Below are 21,423 nucleotides of genomic sequence, written 5' to 3'. Positions count from 1 at the left end.
TAGGCTGTTGGGCGGCGTAAAAATTGTTCGACTGCTGCTGCTGCTCGCTCGACGACCTCTCGGCGGGGTGGAGAGAGACAGATATCGCCATATCATTTGGGTCGGCCTTGGAAAAAATGTTGTTAGACTGATCTATCAAACAGTTAATAAAATGGGTTGTTGTAAAAAGAAATGTTTGCCGTCAACAAACATTGTACCAGCCACACTTGCTTATATATTTCTAATTGGAACCACGTCATTATTTTTTGTATTTATGTAAGTATTATGTATTAAAATAATACAATGATTGGGTAGAGTTCTTGTTGAAAATGTACGTAGGCCCAGGCCATGGTGTAGGCCAGACGAGCTAAACCAAACACTCTGAAATTATCGTCGGCTTGGCCTAGGCCTAGGTCTTTATTTTTGCCATTGGAGCGAGGGATTGCTTGTTGATCGACCTAGCTATGTTAGTTCAAACTTGTAGGCTGTATCTTCAAACCAACGCCCTTTTAATTTGGGATTAATTGATAGTTAGATTTACTATTCCATTCTACTAAGTACTATGCCTACCGTCCAGGCCTAGCTATTCCCCCTAGGTTATGCTATATTTTGTATGCCAAAACAAAGTTGTAGTTCAATTCTAATCATTTTGCTTTCTTTTATGTATTGTTATTTAAAACATGGAGCTATACAATTAGAATAGGCCTAGTAGCCTAGGTAGAAGGCCTCTAGCCTAGGCCTATTTAATTTTCATTGATTGATAATTAATCAATCAGCTGTCAAATAATGAATAATTTGTAAATTGTAATGATATTTATTGTATTTGTTATTGTTAATAATATATTCAAAAATGAATTTTGATTATGTGTTATCATATATGGTGTGGTCAATCTCAAATTGTATGGTTTATTAATAATAATAATTAATTAATTAATATTAATTATATTAATATTAATTATGGTCAAATCACACCCTCCTCAATGCACCATAAACAATAATACAATTCAGACTTAGTTTAGTGCATGGAATGTGTAATGGCTCTATACACTTGACATAAAAAAAACTAAAAAGGCCAACTTCGTCAGATCAAATTAAAATAAATTGTCATTATTGAGGAGAAAAATATAATGTTATAAGAATTGTAAAATCGTTGTTGCATGTTGCAAGTTTCCCCAGGGTATGGTAGGTAGTGGATATGGCTTATCAATGTAAACTAGCAGGAATAAATAAAAATACATTTTCATTTACAATACTGCAATGTTTTTTTTGTGGGATCAACTTTGCCATTCCAAGCATTGCATTTGAAATGTAGAGCTATGAACCTGTAAAACATATCTTCTTTGACTTTATGAATCATTGTTGTAAAAACAAATGTTTGAAATTGAATTTGACAATCTGAATATTAAGCATAGTAATGAACTACTACCATGGTACAATGGCTGCCTTTGTAATTTTATTAATTACATAAATAAAATGTAATTTTTGTTGTTTTATTACCACAGTCATTCCTAATCTTACAGTATGTTTAGCAATCTTCTAATACAAAATACATTATGCATTTTGTTCTTTGGATAAACCAGTACTGTAGACATACAGTTTGTGCTATGTTGATGAATGAATCTGTATCTGTATCTGTATCTCTATGTTGTGTCTACTTGCTTTATCCAAACATAATTTATTCAAACCAGATGAATTTTTTTGAGAACAAAGTACATTCTTTTAAAAATGTTTTATATGATTTGATGATATTATTTTTCCAAGAACTATAGTCTTCTTTGTTGGAAATAAGTAGCCATACTTAGGAATTTTCAAGTACAGTAATATAAACTTCAAGTGTTTTGTTGCACGATTTTCATAATGTGTATTACCAGTATTACTGTATCTTTTTTTTCACAGCATACCAACTCTTACAACAGATTATAACATATTTATACCAATTTATGATGGAATCTTATTCTTATTTGTTCTTGGAAATTTTCTTCTGGCAACCTTTGTCGACCCCGGAGTTATTCCACAATGTGAGTATTTTATTTTCAGATTCTGTCTGAAATGTTAAATAGTTATTGATTGCAATAAAATTGTTTACTGAACTTCAATAAACAATTGAATGATAATGTTTTAAAGTCAATTTAACATTTGTTCAGTTAAAGATGTATTGTCCCTTTGACTAATTCCAAAAAAATAATTTCGAAAAAAAGTTGGTCATTTTGTAGTATCATATAGTTATTAACTAACAGACGTTTTTTTGTTCTTGACTTCCAGTCAAAGTTTTCGATTAAATCTCATAATGCAACGCGCTTGTTTGGCTAAGTCTCTGTATGCATAATCATAAAACTTCCTCGCGATCTGTGTAAAAACACCTTCTCAACCGTGACAAGTTGTAAACAATCCTAATTAGCATAATGCATACTCGTGGTTTGAAATCTTTGTTTACTTTTGCTCGCGACGATTTTCCAGACGAAATGTAATCAAACTAATTTACCTGTTAATTACGTAAACTTGTTGTTTTTGGCTCGAATTTTCGACTTAAAGTGAATAACTTTAATAGTACTTTGATATGGCCAATTTAAATTTAGAATATTTTAAATTTTTTGTGTTTCAAGGGACAAAACATCTTTAAGATAATAATTTGCTCTAGAGCTCTGAGAATCTCAATGTGCTCATATAGTATGATACTGTATGTGACAAAGGAATTGCATAGAATTAGACAACAAGCAAGTTAATAAAACTGTTTTAAAATAAAATATAAATAAAAATATTTGTAGCAAAAGGGGATGAAGACAAAGAGGAAGAATCAAGAGCCCCATTATACAAAGTAGTTGAGATTCAAGGGTACCAAGTACGCATGAAATGGTGTTCAACTTGTGGATTCTACAGGCCCCCTCGTTGCTCACATTGCTCAGTTTGTAATCACTGTATAGAAGTATGTATTGTTTTCTTATTTTAAAATTTATTTCTTTATTTCTTGAAGGACTTCACAGTGGCATAACGCAGTGGGCAAAGGCCCTAGTTTAGCACTCCTAAGGGGCCCTCCAATACTGAGTAGTTGGATTGGGACTGCTCATGTTCTGGGGGCCATATACTCTGGGGCTGCTGGATTTAGCCAGTGAGTGCTCATAGCTGTTATGCCACTGGGAATTCTAATCACAATTTCTACATGTGTTACAAACAAAGTCCCTTTGTTTTTCCAGTCACCAGCTATTCTAAAGCTGTGGTAGGTGAACATTCCTGTTAAAACCATAGTTCTGTTTATTGTATTCTTTTTTAATTTACAATCTTTACATTTAACTACTTTACTTTCTGCTACTATAACAAAACTATTAGTGTACAGTTAATTAAATCAATGAATGATATTGAGGATTGTTTTTCTGAAAGCTGTACTTGTGCTTTTAAAGGAAAGATCTCATTTCCTTGTATGTCATGTGACCTAGCCTTGTGAACTAATAAGCCATTCCTTCAATGTGATTCATGTTGCACAGTAACAAACCATCGAGGTATAAAATAAAAAATATAAAATGTTATACCTCCATGGTAACAACTACTGTATTTCAGACACAAGACTCTCATTCAAACTCATTCTTTATCATTATTTTGCAATCCATCCAATTACTATAATTATGATTTGTCTTCATCAACCCTTTCTACATTTGAAGTATAAAATATACCTTTTCTTTTGGCATTGAGGGAAACATAAAACATCAAAATTGAATGTAGGTTCAAAAGTAAATGAAGGATATTAAGTAGCACTGTGTGTACGGTAGTATACCTGGTAACTAATACAGGATTCTCATTGAATGTGTTAATGTTCCTGTTTGACACAATATGTCCATTTGCTTCTGTGATTCCTATACTCTTGATGTACAGTACACATTAAGAACCTTTTGTAACCCTCAAAATACAGTACTAAATGATAATTTACAGCACCAAGTTATAAAAAATGCAGAATGTTTATGCAACATATTTAGTAAATGTGAATACAGTAAATGAGGTTAAGAATCATCATGTTTCATTTTTGCTCCTAGCAGTTTTGGCTGAGATATTGACATGTTTTGATTTATACAGTTTCTTCTTTAATTCCTTATTTTGAATTGTTGCATTAGTAGTTGTTGTTCCCATGAATAATCATTTCAATCCATTGATTGATTTGTGTTTATTACTTTTAAATACTTTTTATTGATGTGGTGAGATTAATTCAGAATTTGTTTGTTTACAAAATGTTGTAAGATAGGAATGTTTTAATGAAGTTATTGTTGTAATGTGATTTAACAGAATATTAATTATACAGCATATAAGACATTGTCAGCAAAGTATTTTATGAAACATCGCTGTAGAGCCAGAGACGGCAGTCATGATAATAAATATGACAATGAATATTACTATTGTGTCAAAGCAATATGTTAGAAAGGTCAATTGTTCTAGAATTACTAAGTGAAAAGTTTGAGTTTGATTTGACAAACAATTAAGTCATTGGAAAGGAATGAGCTTAACTGACTTACACTAGAGACCAACTTGAAAACAAGGTTCTTCAGGGAACAGTTTGAAAATACTCACCTGATAGTATCTTTATAGATATGTACTTTATATATTTTCTAGAATTACCATCCAATAAATTAACTAATCAATCAAATAGATTTTTATTGCCCTCTACTAATAATCTATTAAATCAAATTAATAATTAACATTAAGACATTTATTACTAGACCTTGAAATGGTACAAAGTTACAATATAATAGAATGCACTCTGTATAAGAAAGTTTATGATTCAAACTTTAGTGAATTGCAGTTTAGTGGGTACTGTTAAATGTTTGTCTTTTTTACTTGTCTAAGTGGGTTTTAACTTTTAGTGCCATTGTAGGAATTTTAAAGAATTGTTTTTTAATTAACCATCTACTAACTAGTGTTTACTTTTCAGTAAATTTTTTATTTTTTTATTTCAGAAATTTGATCATCACTGTCCATGGGTGAATAACTGTATTGGACGTCGGAATTACAAGTATTTTGTACAGTTTCTTCTATCATTGACTATTCATATGGTGTCTGTGTTTACATTTACACTGATCTATATCCTGACTCATAAAGAAAATCTGAAAACAACAGAGTGTATTGTTGGGTATCCTTTTTGTTACTAATACGTCATCTTTTACACAATCCAGCCTATACAAAATAATTACATCCAACTATTTACACTATAGGCCTAATTCTGTAACTGTTTTATGATTTGTGTCTTTTTAAATTCACCATGATTTCTGGTTTTTCTAATGTCTTCAATTTTATTGTTAGGCAATTACTGGTAGGAAATTTCCTCCATGGGCAATACAATATGTTGTTGATAAAACAATATAAGATTCACTAGTAATACACACACACAGATTAGGTTAATAATATGTCAATTTCTTAGAACTATATCTTTTGAATACAGACTAAATAAGATTGTGGAAATGTGAATTGTACACTGTCCCTCATTTTCTGTGAATGGTTTCTGTGGTACTTTAGTCATAGAGACTTACTCCATCATGATCCTCTTTGATTTTTTTAAAGAGTTTTTTTCTTTTGTGTTAAAAAACCTGTAAAAAATGTTGGTGGAACTTACTGATGTTTCATGAACTCTCAGTTAACATTCTCATGTTGTTGGAACTTACTGATGTTTCATGAACTCTCAGTTAACATTCTCATGTTCTGTTTCATCTGTTTACTAATCAAGTTTACCAATGTTTTATAGAAAAGTATGATAACTGACTTGTGTTTTTCATTGTGTTTTACACTCTATTATCCTTCAATACTTATATACTTTGTTACTTGTTAGTGTTTTATTGATTGTGTTTGCTTCTTAACCAGCACAGTTTTTGCGTAGTAGGCATAGTAGCTTTGACATCGTTTCCTGTGTTTGGCCTTGCAGGCTTCCATATGTCCTTAGCAACCAGAGGCCGGACGACCTATGAGCAGGTACTTGTGCATGCTGTCGTCCAAAAGTGTGTTGCATGTTATTGTTAATATATTTGTGCTACAATGTGCATTTGTCTTGTTTTTACATTGTCTGTGTAATAATGCTACTTTTGAAACTTTTTAAAGATGTGTGTTGAAATATGGTTGAAATGTATGCGGTTTTTTTTTTTATGTCTCACTGTTATAACTTTGTGGGGCGCAGTCATGCCTTTAGTAAATAAATTAAAATATTTACGCAAAAATTATAATTAATAATAATAATAACGATTAGTATTTATGTTTAATACAAGGCTCCCCACTGACTGCGCCCTGTATAACACACAAGCAATGTCATTGTTGTGATCGGTTGTTTCACTGTAAAAGTGATTTTCATATATATTTTACAAGCTACTGTAAGAGTTCATTGTATATTTTCATGATCTAGAATCAGTTTTTACCGACAGCACAAGTTTGGCTGAATGCAAATTTTGTACAAATGTGTAAATTTGCATTATAAGTACTGTATCGTTAATCTTGATGTCAGAGCTTAAGAAAGATGTTTTTGGTACATTGAATTTACAATCAATCAATTTGTAGAACAAAGACGTTAAGCTAAGTATTCATCATCATTGACACTAAGTATCTGCATTACAAACTATGGTAACAACAAGTTAAATAGTGCATTTTAAGTTACAGACTTACATTTGTTGGTTGCCACACACATTTTAAGTTACAGACTTACATTTGTTAGTTGCCACACACATTTTAAGTTACAGACTTACATTTGTATAGTTGCCACACACATTTTAAGTTACAGACTTACATTTGTTAGTTGCCACACACATTTTAAGTTACAGACTTACATCTGTTAGTTGCCACACACATTTTAAGTTACAGACTTACATTTGTTAGTTGCCACACACATTTTAAGTTACAGACTTACATTTGTTAGTTGCCACACACATTTTAAGTTACAGACTTACATTTGTTAGTTGCCACACACATTTTAAGTTACAGACTTACATTTGTTAGTTGCCACACACATTTTAAGTTACAGACTTACATTTGTTAGTTGCCACACACATTTTAAGTTACAGACTTACATTTGTTAGTTGCCACACACATTTTAAGTTACAGACTTACATTTGTTAGTTGCCACACACATTTTAAGTTACAGACTTACATTTGTAGTTGCCACACACATTTTAAGTTACAGACTTACATTTGTTAGTTGCCACACACATTTTAAGTTACAGACTTACATTTGTTAGTTGCCACACACATTTTCACATATTTCTTAATCACAATGGATATTGATGTCATCAACTATAAAATGTCTTCTAACCCTACATTGCGTTATATTCAGTGATTAGTATATTATCATTCCAGCTTATCCTTCAAATTTATCAATTATGTTCATCTGATAAATATTTGTTGTGTTTTATAACAATTATCTATCTTTATGTAATGTGATACATGTATATTTTATATCCATTTTTAAATATTCACTTATTTGATTATGTTGTTATGACTGCATGTGCTATCATTTCCTTGACAACACTAACTAGTCTTGTTATTTTGGTGATTGTGTTTCTTACATTCATACCGGTCATTATTTTAAGTATATTTCATTCTACCCTGGTCACCAGGGGGCGCACCACAAATGAACAGGTATGTATACAGCACTGTTATGTCTGCACTATTGAGCACAGGGGGCGCAGGGGTGGTATGAACATCGATAAAAAGGTCATTCACGATTTCTGATACCAGAAGTCGATATGAATGTTGCTCAGTTACATCGCAGGACACCTGGTGTTTATAGTCAAGTCACACTTTGATAATTAGACAGCATAATATATTTGCGAAATAATATACACTGGTGTAAGTTTCTTATGTTAATAACATGAAGAATCAAGCTGACATTTTTGTCCAAATTGTTGACATCATTGACAGTGACACACACAATTCTACACGCCTTGTAATTTAGGATATTAATCATCTATTTTAGTATTCTCATTGTTAAATATTTAAAAATTTTACTATTAAGTACTTTCTATCTTAAAATTTACCATTGTAGTACCTCAAATGATGAAGTATGAAATTAAAAACATCATTGTACATAAAATTGAAACGAAAATTTGGTGTTCTCCAATTTAAACAGTTATTCCTTCTTTATTTTGTCAGTTTTTAATAATGATAATTTGTACAGCTTGATTCTTAATGTAACAAGCTGAATGTTTGTAAACAATACTGCTGAATTGGTTGAATATTCCATCATTGTTAGATTGGAAATATATTGATGTTACAAAACCCAAAAGTCTGTCATATGAATGGACACTTAATATGCTTAATATGTGCTTAATGTAAATGACATTTTCATATCCTGTTCCAATAATCATAGTCTACATATTCTCTATAAAATATTCACAAAGTTTGTGTATGAGTGACTCAAGCCAACTTGCTCTGTTTATGTACAGAATGCTTTCATCAATAAACCTTTACATCTTTAATGGTTAGATTAATCTTGTTCATCTCTTTAAAATTGTTTTCAATAGGACAAATAAACTTCTTTTTTGTAGGTAACAGGCAAGTTCAGGAGTGGTCATAATCCTTTTGATATGGGATGTTGGAGTAACTGTGGAGACGTATTCTGCATACCGTGGCGGCCAAGGTAAATGTCGTCTTATTCTCCTTTACTAAATCTTGTGGGTTATGCAGTCAAATGATACAACAATATCTAATATCTAAATGAATACGTCTTTATCCTGATATTCTCATTTTTCATGAATATATTGTTATAATTGTTGTCTTCATAATATTTGTTATAATTCTTTTTTCTTCATTATATCCTTTACATTCTATTATTCAATTTTTGTCATAATCTTGAATTTTTAATATTTGTATCATAATTCTTGATTCTTATTGTCATCATCATAATTCAAGTTGTTAATGTTTAATTATCTGCATTCAGTATTGTTGCAAATGTATAATAATTTAAGACAATTAAATACACCACTTTTTGTAGTTTTTGATTACAATGATTATGATTGTTTTTCAGATATTTAGGTTACAAAGGATGTACATTGACATTGGCAGCACTCTATGCTCCTCAACCACTTAAAAACCTGTCTGAAAGTGAGATTCGTCTTAATGTCAGTGGAAATGGTGCTCCACCAGTCTTCAACAGATCAAATAATTACCCAAACTATGTAAATTATGAATTTATCTTATTTTCTGTTGTAATTACTATGTACATTGTATATTACATTGAGCCCAGTAATGTTATTAGGTGTGAAGAACCGGACATCCATCTAATGTCCAAGCAGTGACCACTCTTGAGTTAGGGTAGTCATTTTGTAAACAAACCATTAACTATTATCTGATTCAAAATCTTCACATTATAATGCTGGGAGAAAATCAGTTTTGATCATGCTTGTGTTTTCACAGAGTGTCAATTCACCTAGTAACCATGCTGTAATGTATGGCAAGCCTAATTATCAAGATGAAGGTCAGAGTTTAGACACTGAGGAAGAGGAACCACCACCATACGCTAGAACACCACTACGTCAAGACTTTCAGCATTTACGAGAAATGGCACGAGTTGCACCACCTCAAGCTTCTAACAGACACGAACAAAGCAACGGTGATAAAACGCCTCCAATGTATGATTACAATCCAGTTGACAACCTGCAGAGTCCATCGTCTCGTCGACAACCAAGAATCGAACAACCTATTCAAAATAATGTTCACATAGACAATAGAGGGCAAGTTTTACCACCAGATGAATTAAGATCTAATCCAAATTCTGGGAAGCCAATCGGCCGCCACCAAAATATACAACTCGAACAATCACGAGTACGTCGCCCTATTTCATTTGTGACGGCGCTTGAAATGAGCAGAGAGGCTGAAGATATGCAGAAGTCGCAGTCTTCGCCTACTAAAAAGTCAACATCAATGAAACCAAAGGCCAATGGACGAAATCAACATTTTCGTGGTAACAAGGACTCAACACCAAGCCATGCATATTGTATGCAAGACTCATCACACATGGGCTCACAGAGTTTTGAAGTCTCTGTATAAATTGGACCAAAATTTGTTGTATTGATGAAAAAACTGTGAATATCTCTTATTTTCGCTCAGAAATAGTGTTTATGTGAATATCTCATGCAATATAAATAGTGTAGCATTTTTAATAAAGTTGATGGTAAGCTACAGCCTAACATTTAGAGCTTAACAGGCTTGAGGAAATATCTTTGGATGCAATGTTAACGTGTGGATAGCTTGTTGTCATCGTCTACAGAATATTTTCCTCGCACTGATATTCAAGAAGTTGGTTGGATGATTTCCGTAAATATTTGTATGTTAGAAGACATGATGTATGTAATATTTGTTGATATTTTAAGAAATATTTGGACATTATTTGTATTAGTACTGGTACAAATTTGATAATTCTAGAAAGTTTTTATTATTTAAGGGAAGCTTCTTATATTTGAGGAGATTATGTTTCTTATTTAAGTATCAAATGATAGATCTCTGAAGTGTGATTCTCTTGTTTAAATGTGTTCTTTATTTAAATAATTTGTACATCAAACTCTGATAATATTATGTATACCTACCGTTCCTCACACATTACTACATTTGTGAATTTTCTGTGAATTGCTATTAAAGCCATAATTCTGCATTGCAACTAAATATAACCTACCTATAAAAAAAATCCTCTGTAAACTAAATATTGATCATGTGATCAAATTTGAATGGACAATTGTAAATATGTTCAGTTCACTATGCATTTACAATTTAGAACAATTTAACAAAATCAAGTATTAAAAGCTGACGTAAAATTTGGCTTACACTTGGTTTCAGTGTAACATACTTTATCACTTATTTTATAATTTTGTTAGACATCACCTTGCTCCTAGTGTAAGTATTTAAGTTTTAGAATACAATTCATGCTCATATATTACAATTTCTTTTTCTGTGAATTTTTTTGTATTTATTTGATTGGAATTCAGATATTATATTCTCAATTTCTGAAGAAAAAAATTGTTTGAGGTAATGATCCATGTTGCACCTAGTTTTGAGGCACGAGTCATAATTATTCATGTTCTAAAGTAAAATGTTCTTTATTTTATTTATAACATTGTTTATGATACTGCTGGATTGTATCATGATGTATATATTATATACTTTTAAGATTTGTAAAACACTAACAATTATTATTTTTTAGTATTTAATAAAGAAATAGAATGCCTTAGATTAATATATAAATTATATGAAATTAATATCTCTGTTTATTTAATATAGAGATACCGTACTTGGTAAAACAGAGTAAGATTCCCTGGCAAAAAACTTGGTAGACTCTGATTTTATTGTTTAAATCACTTTTGTAGTTAAATAGATCAATTACAAGAACGGTTTCTTCAATATTTGCTGTGAAAACTAATACACTGCCCTCTATATATATAGCCACTGCACCAGTTATACCGTGTGTAACATTATTCACAAAATTTAGTGAAAATTGACATCCGATTTTCTATTAAAAATGTACTTATATACAAAGTTCATACCCACTCTATTGTATCATGTAATTTTATAGCTCCATGATTGTAAATAGTTAATATAGTTAAAATTTACAGTATTCCAATAACTCTTAAGAATGGTATTATAACGTTAATTTTAATTAATACCATTGATAATTAAGAGTTATTGGATTACTGTAAATATCACATACAAAACATTTAATATTTTTGTTAATTTATTTTGGTAACTAATTTCCGATGTAAAGATATTAATGTTAATTAAGAAACTAAATAAATTGGTAATGTCTGAAAAAATGAAATGAATGTTCTTTGAATACTCGCAAGTAATTCATCACAGAGGAGTAATGTTGGCAGAGCTGCTAGATTTGGTTTTCAGTGTAGTTTTTGTAAATTGCTGGCCAAGTGGACCCTCTTGTGACATAAATGTGGGATTTTAATTAATTTTTAAGTTTATACAATACAACTAGAACTATCAATTTCTTTGTTGCCAAGTTCAATCGTTTTGTGTATTTAACAATTTGGCTTTTAAATTACCCAAACAAATTGTTTATTTATTGTCATGAATCACAACTTAAGAAAATATAATTATTCAAGTTATATAGTAATAAAGTGTTAACATAAGAATCCACTGTTATTTATTTTATTTACCGCTACAGTAGAACTCCTCATTTGGGACACCTCTATTAAGGGGATACTTTTACACAAAATGCAAGGGACAATTTAACCCCTACTAAAGGGACATCTCTATTAAGGGGACACTTACACAAAATGCAAGGGACAATTTAACACCTACTAAAGGGACACCTCTATTAAGGGGACACTTTTACACAAAATGCAAGGGACAATTTAACCCCTACTAAAGGGACATCTCTATTAAGGGGACACTTTTACACAAAATGCAAGGGACAATTTAACACCTACTTAAGGGACACCTCTATTAAGGGGACACTTTTACACAAAATGCAAGGGACAATTTAACCCCTACTAAAGGGACACCTCTATTAAGGGGACACTTTTACACAAAATGCAAGGGACAATTTAACCCCTACTAAAGGGACATCTCTATTAAGGGGACACTTTTACACAAAATTCAAGGGACAATTTAACACCTACTAAAGCCTAAAGGGACAACTCTATTAAGGGGACACTTTTACACAAAATGCAAGGGACAATTTAACACCTACTTTCTATTGACTATGGTCCAATGCATGAGAGTTTTCATTGGTGATAAGTGTACACCAATAAATATTACAGAAATGTGAAAACAGAAAATTGACATTTATTGAGTGACAATTCTTTCAAACAAAGCCATTTAATTACATCACTGCTATTTTTATTTTGTGGTGTGTGTGTGAAGTGGTTGGTGGTGTATGGCGCGTGTGGATGATTGATGTGTGATGATAAGTAAAGTGTGACGACATGACACATCATATATGATGTCTCTCTCATCACTCTAATAACAACTCCCTGCTAAAACAAAGTGAAATTCCATTAGTTACTTGGGCAAAGTAAAGGAAATTCTGGAAGAAAAAGCTAGTGTCAAGGTACTACTTAGTTAGGTTTACCTAGTTAACTAGGCCTAGCCTAATATAGGTTAATACAAGAAAGAAAGTAAGGCTAGCGTATCTTAGTTAGTTGGCCGGTCTCTGGCAGGGCCTGCTCACCCGTTTCGCTTTAGCAGCAGGAATAGCTAGGCCCCCGCGCTTAGTCTCTGATCCGATAGAGGGAGCCTAACGGATCGAGTAAAGGGATATGTTATGGTGTGCCACCAAGGACAAATCTTTATGAAGGTTTTTAGGGTAAGGCCATGAATTATATGAAGCCGGCCTAAGCCTGCCTACTTGAAAAAACAGCCAGTTGCTGTGTGTGATTTGAACAATTTTTGCAATGTCAAAATGCGCAAGGAATGAATTTTTTTTTCTTCATTTACAAATTTCTCAAAGAGAATTAGGCCTTGGCTCTCCTCTGTGTCTGTCTTTTCGAAACCTTTTAAAAAAGCAACACATCCTTCTAGGAAAATGGTGAGCACAGCAGTCGAATGATGGTTACTCCTTAATCTTGCCATAAGCATAATGCTACATATGAGCATGAAAATATGTCAGATGAGGCAAGACAGAATTTCAGCAAAATCCTATACCAGAGGGCGGTGTATATGTTACATAATTATGCCAGCAGCCCACCATGTTACCATAGACTGGCATAGTGCTCCAGGAATAGGGATAATTAATGCTGTGTTATTCAAAACATAATTGATAGATAATTTTATTTTCAGTTCAGCATACATGCAGCAGAATGGTGTACAGTTCTTTTTATCTTCCTGGAATAAGATTTATTAATCTTACTAGGTCATACGTCATCCTTGCTGGTCTTACATCTGTTCTTTTCTGGATCACCGGTATGTACAATAATTAGTTAGTTCTTTTTTAATTGATAACATTTGATTTAAATTTATATTCTACTAGTGTAGTTGCACTCTGTCAACAAACAGTAGGCCTACGTCAGTATACTGTAGTTGCACTCTGTCAACAAACAGTAGGCCTACTGTACGTCAGTATACTGTAGTTGCACTCTGTCAACAAACAGTAGGCCTACGTCAGTATACTGTAGTTGCACTCTGTCAACAAACAGTAGGCCTACGTCAGTATACTGTAGTTGCACTCTGTCAACAAACAGTAGGCCTACGTCAGTATACTGTAATTGCACTCTGTCAACAAACAGTAGGCCTACGTCAGTATACTCTAAATCATGGCTTTAAATTATTTATATTGCAAAATTGCTTTTTGAAGTTCATACCTGAAAATTCTATTTCTTTGATTTGGTGGAGGCAAACGTCGTTGATGCAGAATAATTAAACTGGTTTATAGAATATATAATTTGTTAGTATAACAAGTTGTTTATGTTTGATATAAATTTAGGTGGACATGATGCTTATCTGGAGCAAACAGTAATCAAGTGGAGTATCACAACATCAGCCTTTGAGCTTGCCTGTATCGCATTTATCAAAGTTTTCATTCTCTTCTTTCTGTACACTAAAGTAGAAGACTACACATTGCGGATACTAGATGATCCTTACAACTTATATTTAGAGAGTCGCAAACGTCTGTACCTCATCTTTATCTTTATAACGTCTTTCATCTGCTTTGGGTATGCGTGTGTCAAAGGTGGTTTAGTTTTAAACCTGCTTCTTAATGATGCATCCTACCAACCTATGCATGTGATGTATAATGCACTGGTTATTGCATCAATAGTGTTTGGTTTAATAGATGTCTTGCTATGTTTATCATGTCCATATTTTCTTCGTAAATTGTTAATACTTCGCGTACAAAAACGCTTTAATGATGATCATCAAGAAATAGACGACAATGGAAAGGTGATGAAGAAGGAATCAAGTGTATCTTTAGCACGTGTGATGGGTCTGGCTAAAAAAGTAAGTTATTCTAAAATGTAGCTTTTTAACTTGGAATTTTTAGATTTAAAAAATATTGTTGGAAATTCAATTGAAATTTTTCTGAAAGATCATTTGTCATATATTGTAGATGCAATAAGTAAGGGAATAAGCAAAACATGCATTCAATTCAGTCCATTCTGTGCAATAAGTAAAAATGTTGAATGAAAATGAATTATTTTGAATAACATTCATAACTATACTGGTACTTGATATTGAATAACAAACAAAGGTTTAATTGTATTAAAATGAATCATAATAATAGCTTACAATTATTTTGTTTAGGAAGCTGGTATTCTGTTTATTGGAACGGTATCTCTGATCTTCTCAAGTGCGTCAACCATGGCATCCCCTCTATTCTTTGGCAAGGTCATAGATGCAGCAACTGACCCTAATACCAAGGACATGAGTAAGGCAACATTATCAGTCATCACTCACAACAATCCAATATTACCATATTATAATATAATATTCATTCATTTTCATTATTACTTTCCATTGTTATTTTACTGTATTAACTTATAATATAAACACCACAAAATATAAATATTTGCTACATGGCTAAAGATTGTTTTTATAATATAAACACCACAAAATATAAATATTTGCTACATGGCTAAAGATTGTTTTTATAATATAAACACCACAAAATATAAATATTTGCTACATGGCTAAAGATTGTTTTTATAATATAAACACCACAAAATATAAATATTTGCTACATGGCTAAAGATTGTTTTTATAATATAAACACCACAAAATATAAATATTTGCTACATGGCTAAAGATTGTTTTTATAATATAAACACCACAAAATATAAATATTTGCTACATGGCTAAAGATTGTTTTTATAATATAAACACCACAAAATATAAATATTTGCTACATGGCTAAAGATTGTTTTTATAATATAAACACCACAAAATATAAATATTTGCTACATGGCTAAAGATTGTTTTTATAATATAAACACCACAAAATATAAATATTTGCTACATGGCTAAAGATTGTTTTTATAATATAAACACCACAAAATATAAATATTTGCTACATGGCTAAAGATTGTTTTTATAATATAAACACCACAAAATATAAATATTTGCTACATGGCTAAAGATTGTTTTTATAATATAAACACCACAAAATATAAATATTTGCTACATGGCTAAAGATTGTTTTTATAATAATAAACACCACAAAATATAAATATTTGCTACATGGCTAAAGATTGTTTTTTTAATATAAACACCACAAAATATAAATATTTGCTACATGGCTAAAGATTGTTTTTATAATATAAACACCACAAAATATAAATATTTGCTACATGGCTAAAGATTGTTTTTATAATATAAACACCACAAAATATAAATATTTGCTACATGGCTAAAGATTGTTTTTATAATATAAACACCACAAAATATAAATATTTGCTACATGGCTAAAGATTGTTTTTATAATATAAACACCACAAAATATAAATATTTGCTACATGGCTAAAGATTGTTTTTATAATATAAACACCACAAAATATAAATATTTGCTACATGGCTAAAGATTGTTTTTATAATAATAAACACCACAAAATATAAATATTTGCTACATGGCTAAAGATTGTTTTTATAATATAAACACCACAAAATATAAATATTTGCTACATGGCTAAAGATTGTTTTTATAATATAAACACCACAAAATATAAATATTTGCTACATGGCTAAAGATTGTTTTTATAATAATAAACACCACAAAATATAAATATTTGCTACATGGCTAAAGATTGTTTTTTCTCTTGTCAGGTGAAGTGAATAAAGCTGTTTTGATATTATTTGCCATTAATGCTGGTGGCGCTGTTGCCTCATTCTTTCGTTCCTGGCTTTTTACACTTGCCGGTACACGTGTTGTGTGCCGTGTACGTAGCAAACTACTTGCTGCCATTATTCAGCAGGATATTGCATTCTTTGATATGAACCGCACTGGTGAACTAACAAGTCGATTATCCTCTGACACACAAGTTGTTCAAAATGCTATAACAGTACGTTTTATTTATTTATTCTTTCTTTATTCTGCAGGCACTTTCAGTACTAGTGCACTGATTTTCAAAGTGGTACAGTAATTGGAAATATCATAACAAACATAATAAAGTAAAGAAAAAAAAAAGATTTTTGAAAAAAAAAATTTCAAATCAAAATTTTGAATAAAGAAAATATACACTAAAAATAGAATAATTATTATTTAATTGTATCTATGTGATTGAATATTGGGAATTTTATCTTTATGATGTATTAGTGAATTTTAATTAATTTAATTTTTTTGTTTTTAAACAATCTTTTCATCCACAGGTGAATATATCGATGCTGATGCGCTATTCATTCCAGATCCTAGGCTCACTGGTTATAATGTTGGTACAAAGCCCATCACTCACTGGTGTTCTGTTGTCTGTTATACCTATTGTTGCAGTTGGAGCTATGCAGTATGGTATGCTTTTATTCATTTTACTGGAGTTTGTTTTCTTTAATTTTCTATTTTAGTAGAAACAAGGTAGGCATTTCCTGAACAAACTTGAAATATAAAAAAGCAAAATAATTGTACTTTTGCACAATATATTTGTTTGGTAGTCCAGTTGAAAGTATTTGCAGTGGGTAAATTTTTAAATAAAATTAAATTTGTGAGAGACAACTCTTTAATGTTAGTTTCAAGTTGTACCTTTAAAAATGATATGTTGTATTTCAAGGTAAATTTATAAAAGGAATCAGTAAAAAGTTCCAAGATGCCCTTGGGGATGCAAGTACAGTTGCAGAGGAGTCCATCTCAAGTATTAGAACTGTACGTAGCTTTACAAGTGAACCAAAAGCTATGAAAATGTACAACAAAGAAATTGACCACAGCTATGGATTTGGAAAGAAAATTGCTTTGGCAGCCGGAATATTCAATGGTCTCATTGGCATTGTTGCTCAGGTGAATGTGTATTCTTACAAATAGAAACAATAATAAATACATTTTGTTTTTTCAAATACCATATATTTTGGGTTGGCCCAGTGTGTCCAACTGTAGGAAGTTAATCAGTACCATTAGTTGTTGATTTATTAGTAGGCCCAACTTTTGGGTGTACATTGCTGCTGTTGTCAATTGATATTGAATATGGTGGCAGAACATCAATAACAATGTCCTTTCCTTGTTTGTAGGGAGCTATTACATTAGTGTTATGGTATGGAGGCAAGCTTGTATATAATGGTGATATCACTGTTGGTGTTTTAACAGGTACAATAAAACAATCATCAAAATAAGTTTATTCTAAATGGTTTAGAATTATATTAAAAATATGCAGTGCTTTGTTAGTAACCATTTAAACATTAAACATCAATTATTTACTGTAATGTTCTTCTTAAGCAAACAACAAAATAACATACACTAAGACAAGGTTTATAAGATCAAACAATAGACTTTAATGTAGCACTGCTTCGGATTGATCCTTCACTTTACACTGCTTGATCTTTCTGACCTATCTATGACCTCCGGTCACGGGACCCGGATTCTACATTTACCATTTCACTTTTAACATCTAATGATCAATATGAATGAGCAAGATTAAATAATATTTATTCTATTCATTTTTAATAGCATTTATGTTGTATACATTGAATGTTGCTATGGCATTTGCCTTCTTGAGTTCTCTGTATGGTGACTTCATGAAAGCAGTTGGCGCTTCTGTGCGTGTTTTTGAACTCATGGATCGTGTCCCAGACATAAGTAACAGTGGAGGAAATAAGCTGATAGAATTTGATGGGAGCATCAGATTTGAAAATATCAGTTTCACATACCCATCAAGACCTGATAACCCGGTACTTAAGGTAAATCAATTGAATTTTATATACACATCAAGGCCTGATAACCTGATAATTCAAGTAAATCAATTGATATTACATACACATCACGGCCTAAAACCCGATGCTTAAGGTAAATAAATTGATAGATATTACATAATCAAAGCAATTTCATCTGTTTTTTATATAATTTGTTTTCAAAGGATTGGTTTGACAGAAAAAGTTACAATGCATCGAAGAAAGATCACAAAAGTTAGCATACTAACTGTTGTGATCTTTCTTGATGCATAATTTGTTTTTAAAGAATTGGTTTGACAGAAAAAGAGTTACAATGCATCGAAGAAAGATCACAAAAGTTAGCATAAAAACTGTTGTGATCTTTCTTGATGCATAATTTGTTTTCACATTTAACAGGGTGTGACATTTAGTGTAAATCCTGGCCAGATGGTAGCATTAGTGGGCCCTTCAGGGGGAGGCAAGTCTACTATTGTAAACCTTATTGAGAGGTTTTATGAGCCTGAATCAGGAAGAATTCAATTTGGTAAGTTATTAATGCTTAAAATACTTTATAAATATGTTTTGAGAACTTAATCAATACTGAAATGCTTATTTATTTTTATTAACAATGGTTTTTTGTTGGTAGGGGGTACTGATTTAAAAACACTTGATCCTCAATGGTTCCGTAAGGAGATAGGTATGGTGAGCCAGGAACCAGTACTATTTGCTTGCTCTATAAAAGAGAATATCGCATATGGCAAAGATGCTGATGATGAAGAGGTAAGCGATTTAATATCTCAACATTTTCTATACTACAGTAGTGACAACATATTACATGTTTCGCCAAAAGATAGACTAATAGGATAGTTATGATTGTGATTGAAACTTTGACTTTGAACTTGTCACTGTTAAATTACCGTGTCTAATTCATCTACCGTCCCAAAACTCTGATATTTCATCTCTGACTTAGATGAACCACTATTGCACAAAATAACTTATATTATAATTAACATGTTAATCTACAGATTGTAGAGGCTGCCAAGCAAGCCAATGCTCACGATTTTATTGAATCCTTTGAAGATGGTTATAACACGAAAGTTGGAGAAAGAGGTGTACGATTATCTGGGGGTCAGAAACAGCGAGTGGCTATAGCCCGTGCACTTATTATGAATCCATCGGTACTTCTTCTTGATGAGGTATTTACTTTGTTTTCTTATTCATTACTGTTTCTATCATCAATATATTTATATGTGCTTTATAAATCTATCGCAATTTATAATTGTTGTTTTTTGGTTGATATAGGCTACAAGTGCACTGGATGCAGAAAGCGAGTTTCTTGTGCAAGAGGCTATAGATCGAGCCATGCAGAATAGGACAGTGTTGGTTATAGCACACAGACTGTCAACAGTACGTAATGCATCCCAGGTTAGTACAGAAAAACATGTTTTTTTTCTCTTTTTTTTACCATTATAATATTGTGTGTGATAAGGAATTAAATGATTAGGTTAGTGATTTAGATTATACAAACTTTATGTCTGTACAATATTTTTTAAAGGTCGTAGTTATAAAGGAGGGAACCGTGGCAGAAATTGGAACTCATGATGAACTACTTGAGAAAGGAGGGGTCTACAAGGACCTTGTACTGAGACAATTGAGCTCCGGAACAGAACCTGAGAAGGACCATTCCATTAATGCAGATTTGGAACCAAAACCTGAGAAGGACCATTCCATTAATGCAGATTTGGACTAAATATGCAATCAAATCAAAATAATGGTAACATACATCCCTTTATTGTTAAGTAAATTATTATTGTACAATATTAATTATAATTTCAAATAAATAACTCATGTTCCATACCATAGTATGATACCAATTTCATTAAACCTCATGCTTAATACCATAGTATGATGCCAATTTCAAAGCAAGCAACATCAGTTTGTAGTAATAATAGTTTTTCTTTCTGCTCTGTTCGGCAAATTTGATAAAAAATTAAATTAGATTTTACATTTACTTTTTTTACAGTTGCAATATTCACTGTGGACAGCTATGAAATATGTTTATGCAGCTTCGAGAGGATCAACTCGACTCAGATTGTTGAAATTTAGGTGTAAAAATTATAAAATATTGTATTCTAAATCTGTAGAACAAAGTAATATTTTCATGAATTTCATAAAAAACGTAATTAAGTTTTATAAAGAGTTAAAGAGATTTAATATTATAATACAACTATTTTAAAATCATTTTAAATTTCTAAACAGCTAGAGAGGCCTGTAATTACATGATATACATTGCAGTAAAATAATTGCAGTATCTGCCTGTACTCTGTTGTCTATAAAATACTATTGTATTTGTAAAAATTATATTTTTCTACATACTAATTGAGTGATTGTTATTGTTATTATTGCATTAATGTTTTGCATTAGGCTTACTTCAGTAAATTCAGTAATTATGGATTATAGTAGTATATGCATTGATAAATTCATTTTTGTGTTTTTAAATTATTGTATAAGTAAATTCATATTGAATAAAATGCAACCAAACGAATAGTTAAAATAGTAGTAAATGTTATCACCTTATTGTCTAATCTAATTTATTTATATGAAATATTGAATAAAAAAATGTTAATTATGTTAAGCAAGTACAGTCTTACAATGTTATTAATTACATACTGTATTACATACTACGTATTCTGATTATATGCTTGTACAAACCCT

General features: G+C 31.3%; 1 protein-coding gene across 1 annotated transcript; it reads left to right on the top strand.

Moving 5' to 3' along the window:
• The first annotated feature begins 66 nt into the window (after positions 1-66).
• Positions 67-21,347, top strand: LOC144834704 (uncharacterized). Its single transcript, XM_078689598.1, has 22 exons — positions 67-255; positions 1,876-1,997; positions 2,745-2,902; positions 4,917-5,089; positions 7,470-7,572; positions 8,481-8,572; positions 8,960-9,110; positions 9,349-9,961; positions 13,714-13,836; positions 14,357-14,868; positions 15,172-15,295; positions 16,687-16,922; positions 17,230-17,365; positions 17,622-17,845; positions 18,073-18,148; positions 18,509-18,738; positions 19,126-19,252; positions 19,355-19,488; positions 19,734-19,904; positions 20,011-20,133; positions 20,264-20,482; positions 20,732-21,347. The coding sequence occupies exons 1-21, from the start codon at positions 152-154 to the stop codon at positions 20,456-20,458; spliced, it is 3,927 nt and encodes a 1,308-aa protein (XP_078545724.1). The 5' UTR covers positions 67-151; the 3' UTR covers positions 20,459-20,482; positions 20,732-21,347.
• Positions 21,348-21,423: the final 76 nt, after the last annotated feature.

Source organism: Antedon bifida, chromosome 2 (assembly GCF_963402885.1).
Source record: "Antedon bifida chromosome 2, ecAntBifi1.1, whole genome shotgun sequence".
Lineage (NCBI taxonomy): Eukaryota > Metazoa > Echinodermata > Crinoidea > Comatulida > Antedonidae > Antedon > Antedon bifida.
This window is presented reverse-complemented; position numbering and strand designations above follow the sequence as displayed.